The sequence below is a fragment of the Camelus dromedarius genome, chromosome 4 (genome assembly GCF_036321535.1).
Source record: "Camelus dromedarius isolate mCamDro1 chromosome 4, mCamDro1.pat, whole genome shotgun sequence".
Classification (NCBI taxonomy): domain Eukaryota; kingdom Metazoa; phylum Chordata; class Mammalia; order Artiodactyla; family Camelidae; genus Camelus; species Camelus dromedarius.
Genome location: NC_087439.1, coordinates 80109734 through 80118711, shown reverse-complemented (window position 1 = coordinate 80118711; position 8978 = coordinate 80109734). Strand labels below are relative to the sequence as shown.

Genomic DNA, 8978 nt, shown 5'->3' with positions numbered 1-8978 from the left:
TCACCACCTTGAAAGCATTTTGTTTTAAACAATACCCCAGCATAGTCACCTTGTACTACACCCCACAGAAAATGCAGCTGGTTCTGGAAGACTTGGCTGACCTAGAGCAGGCTTCACAGGATGTCACAAGTAAGCCAGCCCAAACAGTAGCTAAAGGGGTAACAAAATCATAAGGGAAAATCTAGAAAATGTCAAGTTGGCCAGTGTGCCCACCAGAAGAACTTTCTGAGACTCTCCCACCCAAACCAGGGAGCTTTATAACTTCAATTTTGTCTTTGCTGCCTTGTAGCATGACGAGGTTTCCACTCTATTACAGGGCAGTGGTCTCCTGAGGAAACAAGCACTTCTGCATGGCGACACAGTCCTTACCAGAACGCCAGAACATCTCAGTAGTATGACCTTCCACATTTCCTCCCAGAATAGAAATAAGGGTGCTCAGCATTGAGAATTCCTTGCACCACTCAACAAATCTGAGCCTTTCTCTGGGCCCTTACTGAAAAAGAAGGGTTTGTTTTGAAGGTTTCACTAGGCAAGTCATCCCTGCTGTCCTAGCATAGGGTGTGTGAAGGGCAAAGAATCGCCAAAACTTTGAATTCCAGGACTAGAAAGAACAGTGGAGGACTTCTTTTGTTCCCTTTCTAGTATAAATACAACTAAAGCTACTTCTCCAAATATGAGAATTCTGCCCAGGAGAACAATGGGGAAACCAAACAGACGATGATACTGCCGGGCAAGACTTCTGTCAGTTCCATTTTTCAAGATCCTCAAGAGGCAGAGTGAAATTATGCTTCTGACCAATCTCTTCTTCATCCTCAATTGATTCCCACTACAAGTAGGAAGTAGAGTTTCATCAAATCAGGGCAAAGAGATATGACTGGATTTTGACCCAACCTTGATCAGTAGTCATAACAGGTATTTATGTTACAAATAATCCTGAAATATTGAGTGCCTCCTCTGGTCCGTGTACCCTACACCAGCCTGATGGTCAAAATGCTTTGAAATTATCAATTATGAAGGCACTGACCCTCATATGTGACAACTTCAGCCTGTCTTTCAGGTCATTTTCCCCTTAGGGTGACAACTCTTTCACATTTCACAGGGACAAGTATCCGCAAATTCAATGACATGATGGCCCCTGGTGGGTGGGATGATTCAAGAGGGCAGGGCTCTTAGTACGTGGCTCTCAGAATGTGAAGGGAGAATTCAAAAGTAGAGGAAAAGCACAGGAGAAAAAAAAAAGAGGCCTGAAGAGTCAACAATAGTGCCTTACAGTACAGAGGCAAGAATCCTGGACTGGAGATTAGGAGATCTGAGCTTGAGATCCAACTTTGCCTGTAATTTGTGACTTTGGCCAAGTTATCCTTTATCCCCAGACTTATTTATTATGGAATTGTTCTCTAGGAACCCTTGCAACTTATAGTTCCTTACTCCAGTTGTTAGGTGGATTAAAACTCATTCGTTCCTAAGGACTGTATGAGGCCAAATAATTTAACGTGTGTGACATTGTCACACATATCACACCCTTTCCAACACCCTGGGAGGCAGCTTTATTTTTGTCTTGTGGCTGAAGGGCACTGGACTCCCAGTGTGTTCTGGGAAGGGGCAACTTTTTCTTCACTGTTTTACAGACGGGGATTAAGGTCAGTGGGGGGCGGAGAAGAACATTATTGGGAAACTTCTGAAGCATAAAGTTTGGATTTTCATTGTATTACTGTACCATGTGGCATTATTGCCAGTGGTGGCAAAAGGAATAGAAACAGTCAAATAATTTTTCATATGTCTGAAAATAACAACAACTAATGAAAGTTTGAATTCTCTCCAAATGAGAACTCCAAATTCACGCCTTGCCTCTGAGAAGAGTTCACTACTTCTTCCCAGTTCTCTTTCTCCCTTCAGTACCAGATTCCTTCTTTGTGATCCTAGCATTGCATATAGGAGAGAAAAGGCAAAGAAAGCCGAGAGTCGAGGTCAGATCTATTTTTAAGGCAAGTAGGGAAGACAGTGTGGAGCGGTGCACAGACTTTGCCTCGGGGGTCGGCCATCCTGAGTCCAGTCATGGCTCTCACATTTCCTGGGTGCAGCCCTTAGACAAGCCTGGTGGCTCCCAGGGCCACCATTATTGTGGAGTCTCCTGCCTTTTAGCAGCCCAGTCTCTCTATTCCTGGAAAACAGAAATTCCTTATGGAAAGACAGTTCAGAAACACAGGCAGAAAGGATGGGAGAGGAGTCTAAAGGAAAAATGGGAAAGAACCCCGACAAACCTTTAGGCAGAACCCAGACCATCCTCAGAGCCAAGATGCTCCCGTTTCCTAGAACTGGATGGGAAAAGGTGAATGGAGTTGAAGTCCCTCCTTCCTTTTTCTCTGAAAACCACCCCATGGCCTTGGGCTCTGGTTTCTCTTTACTTCCTCCTGGAGACTTCCAGTGAGTCCTGAGCTCAGAGAGTTTGGCTCCATGGTGAGGCCCCCACCCACCCCTGCTCCAGCTTACCCTGAGCCCCCTTAGCAAGAGCAGAGAAGACAGGGTGCGCATGTGAACAGGGTAGAAGGTCCCCACTTCCCAGCTGAGGTCAACATCTGGAGAGACTTAGGTTTCAGAGAGGGATTCAAACTGAGTCATCAACATGGGTAAGGACTGTCAGCAACTTTTCCATGTTATCTCTTAATGAGCCCCAATTCCCACCCTGCTGGGAAGATCCAGCCTTGGGAAGTTGTCCATTGGACTCCCAGGAAAATTAATGGACTGAGCTTGAACCGGAGAGGTGAGATGGGACCCAACTAGAGGCCTGACTTCCAAAACAGTGATGCCCAAAGCCTGCCCGTTCCTAATCTAAGAAAGAGGCCAGTGGGAGCGCCGGCCTCCCAGCCCTTCCCTGCTGTGCTGCTCTGACCATCTTTCTACAAGATAAAGATACCACTTTGTCCATCCACCTGTTCCAGACAAGATAACACTCAGCCCTCAAAGAGAAGGAATTCAGTTCCCTCTCCATGTCCCAATAACTACTAGAAAATATCTATCTCCTTTCATCAAGAGAAACAAAAGCTAAGTCCCACTAGGAAACCAAAGTGTGGAAGAAGTGGATTTATTGGGGTGTCTCTGCTGCTGCTGTGCTGGGTTATTTGAAGCAGCTCATGTAGCCACTCTGGGCCTCAGTTTCTTCATCCAAAAGGATAAATTTAACAGAGAGGGCAGAAGAAACGGCGAGGAGACAACAGACTGAATCAACAGACCATGCTCAGTAAAGGCTATCTCCAGGTGCACTAAGGGGCAGGAGTGAATTCACTGTGCTCTAACTAACTTGCTCTTGGTTCAAGCAACACTGGGGCAGAAATGGAAAAAAAGAGACAGAGATAGGCAGCAGTGCCAGTGCTCAACCCTGCTCCATCCTCACTCCAGGATGTCTGACACAGAAGCCAACACAAACAACCCCCACAGCCCGCCCCGGCCAGCCTGCAACCTGCCTCCTTCCACACTGGGCCTCCTGCTGCTGGAGTTTCTCAGCATGAGCATCTGAAACCAGAACCTCTCCTTAACCCTATGCAAAGGGGACGTTTTTGTTTGTTTATTTCTTCATCCGTTCTCAAGTCTGGCTGCCTTCCTCCCTGTAATCTCAGCTTCTCCTTGGCAGCATGGGTCTTTTGGAGATGGGAAGGATTGGGGGAGAGAAATATTATCCAGTCTCCAGGACCATCCAGAAAATGCTTCTCAGACTTAAGAGACCAGTCCCTCTGCAAACATGTTCACCAGCAGGGCCAGGTATGAGAGGCCGATGTGAAGCACCCAAGGGCCTGTTATGGAGACAAAGTCCTTTTTCCCTTTCCTCCCTAGAAATGCTCCCATTTGATTTACAAAGTCACTCTGTGTTGTACAGAGTTATGTCCTCATAACACCAAAGTCTCTAAAATGAACAAATGTTTATGACCACCTACTATGGACCAGGTGGGAAATACAGCAGAAATAAAAACACAGTCCCTAACTACAAGGAGCCCACCCCAAAAGTCAGATTAGCTCAGAGATCACTAAACCCAACCAGGTTATTTACAAACTAAAAGAGCCAAAGTCCAGAAAAATGATATTTGTGGCACAGTCGAGGCCTAGAACCAAGACACATGACCCCTGTTGAGATCAGACTCACACACGTGACATGACAATGTGGGCACAAAACAACATTTCAAACAATGAGGATTAGTTTTCCAGACTTTAGGGGACAACATTAGAGAATCATGGACTTTGAACAAATTTCAATAGATGATGAAAATTTGCGAAGTCAAGGAAGTCTTCCTTGGAGAAATTGGGACAAAATGGAGAGGAATCAGATAGAAAAATAGGACTTTTTATTTATTCAATTAAAGATTCCATAAACCCTTGTTGGGCTCCTACCCTGTGGCAGGACCGTTCAATGCCCCGGGAATATACAGCAGTAAAAGTGATTTTTAAATTACTGCTTTCATGGAGTTTACTTGTAGGAGGAACAATCAGGCTCGAGTAGATAGAAAAGTTTCCAAGATACAAAGAGGCAAGGCAGCAGGCTGTGTCATGGAGCATCTCCTTCTTTGGGTGAATAAAAGTGTCCCACAGAAGTTCTCCAGAGAGAACTGCCTAGAAACATGAAAGTGGAAGCTGTCACATGATGGTTGTTCAAGGAATCTGCATTTTAAAAACATGATTTGCCATCTTATCTATAGATATTAGAAATACAGGGAGCAGGACTTGAACTACATTCTCTCTTCTATTCAATCAACTTTTGTTAAGAACCTCCAACATGCAAGGGAGGCTGATTTTTGAAAGAAGATGATGGCAGGGGAAAGAGGAGAGACAGACCAGTTATCAAGCTCTATTAAAATTTTTTTTTCCAAAAGGGCTCAATACAAGGTATAAAAGATGAAGAAGAAAAAATTGGATGAGGAGTCCATTATCAGGGAAGCTGGGAATGTGAATATCTCCAGCTCAGACTTCTACTCTGACCTCCAGACCCATATTCCCAGTAACCATTCAGTATCTCTATTTGGAAGTCTCAAGGTACCTCAAACCCAAAATGTCTTAGACCAAAATCATGATGATCACTGCCTCCATGCCTGGCCTTTATCCCAGTAAGTGGCACCAGCATCTCGGTGGCTGCATTAAGCAGAAACAAAATCCATACCATTGATGCCCTCTGCTCTCATCAACCAAACCCAATTCATAATCAAGCCTTTGTTTCCTGTCCACATCTCTACATCCTAATCAACATGCTCCCTGTCCCAGGCCTCAGCCATTTTCAAATATTTCTCTCCTGAACCACTACCATTCTCAATATCCTCTCCCTTTGTTCACTTTGCTTCCTCATCAATCCATCCCCTCCCATTCCAGCAGCCTGTAATCTTATCACGTCATCCTCTTAAACATTTTCCCATGGCTTGAGCCTGGTCTGGTATCTGCCTCTCCCTCCAACCTCACCTTGCACCATGTTGAGAAGTGATTACTCACTGATTGGTGTAGATGTCTGATAATAGCTTTCTCCCCCCTAAGCTGAAAGCTCTATGTCTGTTTTCACCCACTGCTATTTTCCTAGCACCTAAGTTTATGGCACATACTATGTGATCAATAAATACGTGCTAACCAAATTTTTTTAAATGGCTAAGTCAAAGGTTCTCAACCAGGGGTGATTTTTGCCCCTACCCACAGGCAGTGTTTGGAAACATTTTTGGTTTCCACAGCTATAGGGGCTCTCCTGGCATCTAATGGGTGCAGGCCAAAAATGCCGCCAAACATCCTACAATGCACAAGGCAATGTGAAAATTAGTAAAAGGAAACCTCAACTAAAATTGGAGTTGGAAGTACCCATAGAGGGCACTCTCACACCCTACCACAGTCAGTTACTCACCCCAAAAGGAAGACATCAGGTACTGACCCCAACAGGAAGTGCAACTACTTTACTCCCCCAGCAGGAGGAAGGAAGATTTCCATCGCCCAGCAACAAGCACAGCCAATGGAAACGGCCGCAGCTCAGCCAATGAGAAGCCATCATCACCTGAACTTTTACTTTCCTCCATGAATTCTCATTGTTTCCTTACTGATGACTTCCTTTCCTTGTCCAGCTCCCCTTACTATAAAAGGCACCCATGTTGTGTAACCCCTTGGAGTATCTCTCTGTTTGCCAGATGAGATGCTGCCTGATTCATGAATCATTTAATAAAGCCAATGAGATCTTCAAATTTGCTCAGTTAAATGCTTTTTAACAACAGTCCCACATAGTCAGCCCATAGCCTCAGCAGTGCTCAGGTTGAGAAAACTTTAGGAGAAAGAGAAGAAACATTTATGTTTTGGTCTTATTGATTGAGTTCCCCAGAGTCAAATCCTTACTCGTTATCTCCCAATGCTGTAAGAGGCTTAGATGTGATGCATATATACACACTCAACAACCATTAAATTTCCTACAAGCAGGCAATACCTATTTTAATGGTTCGTGTACTCTCCAGATGCCCGGCACAGGGCTGGAATTTAGGTGCTCAGTAACACCTGTCTGGAAAGCCTCATTTAACATTAAAAAAAACCCCTCAAAGTTGAGGGTAGCCTTGAGCTGCAGTAGGGGGGCCACCTTATTTCTCATATATTAGCAAAGTGTAACAAAGGCTGGTGACATCACAGTGGAGACCTGCCCACCTGCTCAGCCACGCCCCTTTCACAGTCACAATGGCTAAGGCTTTAAATACCCAGACTCAGAGCCTCAGGGCCCTGCAAAGCCCCTCATTTTGGCAGAAAGTACAATGTCGACCAGCCGCAAATTTAAAAGTCATGGCATGAGGAGGGGCAAGAACCGAGCTCCTCACAAGGGAGTCAAGCGAGGTGGTAGCAAAAGAAAATATCGGAAGGGCAGCCTGAAGAGTAGAAAACGGTGCGATGATGGTGAGTGAGGGATGAGCTGGGGAGCCATCAAACAGGGGTGAGGGGGGTATTGTTAGCCAGTGGGCCCTCCCTCTTGGAGTTAGCTCTCATAGGACCCTGAAACCTCAGGCTGAGAATTTCATTTTGAATTAGGCTCACATTTGGGCAGGAAGGGGATGAATGGGTATGTTCTACAGGCGTCCCTATTGCAAATCTGTCCTTTCCCTACAGCCAATCGCAATTACCGCTCCCACTTGTGACTACGCCAGGGGGCTCTGCCCTGGTGGACTTCAAACAACACCAGGCAGCAACAGAGAACAGAAGGGGGACTGCCAAGGAGACCTGAAGTTAGAGCAAAGACAGAGAAGAGCTTATCGTGTGGGTAAAATGCCAATCGCGATGAAATGAGGAATGTATATGTTGGCTGTTTCTCCTCAACATCTCAATAAAATTTTGAAAACTGAAAAGCATGTTTCCTTTGCTCTTTGGCTTGGGAAATGGGCAGAGTTGAGCCCACTTTCCTGAGCTGGGCAGACTTGGGGAAGAATTAGCAGGTATGAAACCATAGAACATGACTTGGAGAATATCAAAGCAATTTGTCCTTGCAACTCTCTCTCCCTGTGCCCCAACTCTAGCCATGTACCATCACCATATTTAGGTCTTGATCTCAATGTACTCTCTCCCTCCCCAACTTAGAAAGGAGGAGAGGGGATAAAAGAAATGAGAGAAACACATCAGAGTGCCAATTTGTCAAGAGGCTTATAGCATGGAGACACCAAACCATGATCCCCAAACCAAGAGCTAAACTAAAGCTAAAGACATGTCCCAGAGGTGGACAGTGTTTTTAATTCATCTGATTTTATGGGCATGATTAGTAGGCAGAGGCCAACATGGTGTTTATAAGAGCTATGCTGGGTTTGAGATGGACAAGACTGGTGGCAGGGATCCTGCCTGGGAGATTTCACACCAGATGGTGTGACTCTGATGTCATAAATGAACCTTAGTCAGGTGTGTCTGGAAGTAGGAATGACCTCAGTCTGGGTGGACCGTATTGGCAGGGAAAAACAGTCCTTTGCTGTAGCCCTCACTTCACCTTGACCTTGAGTTCTGATATGGTTTATGTAGTCTCCAAGGATCTGACACCTCCTCTCAGCACCCAGCAATATTTTTAATGAGTGCTTCCTGTTGCCTCAGAGGCAGTTCCAGGGTGGCACAGGGAGGAATTGAGACATTGAAACCAAGCCACCCGCAGAACCAAGCCACCCACTTGGATTCTGGGGAAGCAACCAGGAAAGGATATAAGCCGGAAGGAATGAGAGGAGCGTGAGGCCAGACATGAAGTTTCCAACAGTGGGGGGAGTGAGACGTGGGGCCAGTGACGAAGCAAGGAAAGGGAGCCTTTCTGTGCAGAGCTCCACGTATTCTCAATGAGACCATTGACTCTGAGTCCCCTGGAGGTGTGTCAGCACTGGGATGTTGGGAGGGGAACAAAGGCTGTCCCTGTGGGTTAGATTCTAGTAGTGTAACAGAAAATGATGAGAAAAGCCCAGCTCATGAAGTGAGTTGCTTTGTCCTGTCTCCTAGCCCTAGAGGAGGCACGTACTGCTTGAGAGCTAAATCAGCATCAGGTGCCCAGACACTTCAAAAACATCAGACTTGTATTTCCCACCTAATTTTTTCAGTTCCCACTTTTGTAAAGAAATATCCCTTCATAATCCTCATCTTCCACAGTTTTATCTCCTAAATATTCCTTTTGTCCTTGATTTTCCAAATCAAACTCAGACTAGAAGTTTCTTAAATATATGTCCACAGTGTGACTGCACAAAGCTTTTTAACAGATTCAACTGGAACCCCTAATAAGAAACAACCAGCTCTCACATTCTCTTGTGCCTTTTGGGAGTTCCTTTAGTCTCCATATAAAGAAAGCCTGAAAGCTCCTTGCAACACACAAAGTCCATTTATTGTAATGCCAAGCTTTTGCTGCTCTGGCTGTACATTCTTCCAATTCATCAGCTACTGGGGAGTACAGTCAGAACTCCCCCATGGGGCCAAAAGAGCAAGCCTGCCTGGGATAGAGAAATGCCTCAGGCCGGGCATTTCTCCGTGCTGAGGCA

The 8978-nt window shown here is 45.5% G+C and overlaps 1 protein-coding gene across 1 annotated transcript; it reads left to right on the top strand.

Annotated features, from left to right (window-relative positions):
- Positions 1-6716: 6716 nt before the first annotated feature.
- TNP1 (transition protein 1) lies at positions 6717-7331 on the top strand. Its single transcript, XM_010988307.1, has 2 exons — positions 6717-6885; positions 7096-7331. Exons 1-2 carry the CDS (start codon positions 6747-6749, stop codon positions 7122-7124), a joined length of 168 nt encoding a protein of 55 aa, XP_010986609.1. The 5' UTR covers positions 6717-6746; the 3' UTR covers positions 7125-7331.
- Positions 7332-8978: the final 1647 nt, after the last annotated feature.

Excerpts from the sequence above, each read along its gene's own strand:
- TNP1 (XM_010988307.1), top strand. The coding sequence starts at position 6,747 with ATGTCGACCAGCCGCAAATTTAAAAGTCATGGCATGAGGAGGGGCAAG. Across the intron at positions 6,886-7,095 it reads TAGAAAACGGTGCGATGATG|CCAATCGCAATTACCGCTCC; the intron begins GTGAGTGAGGGA and ends CTTTCCCTACAG.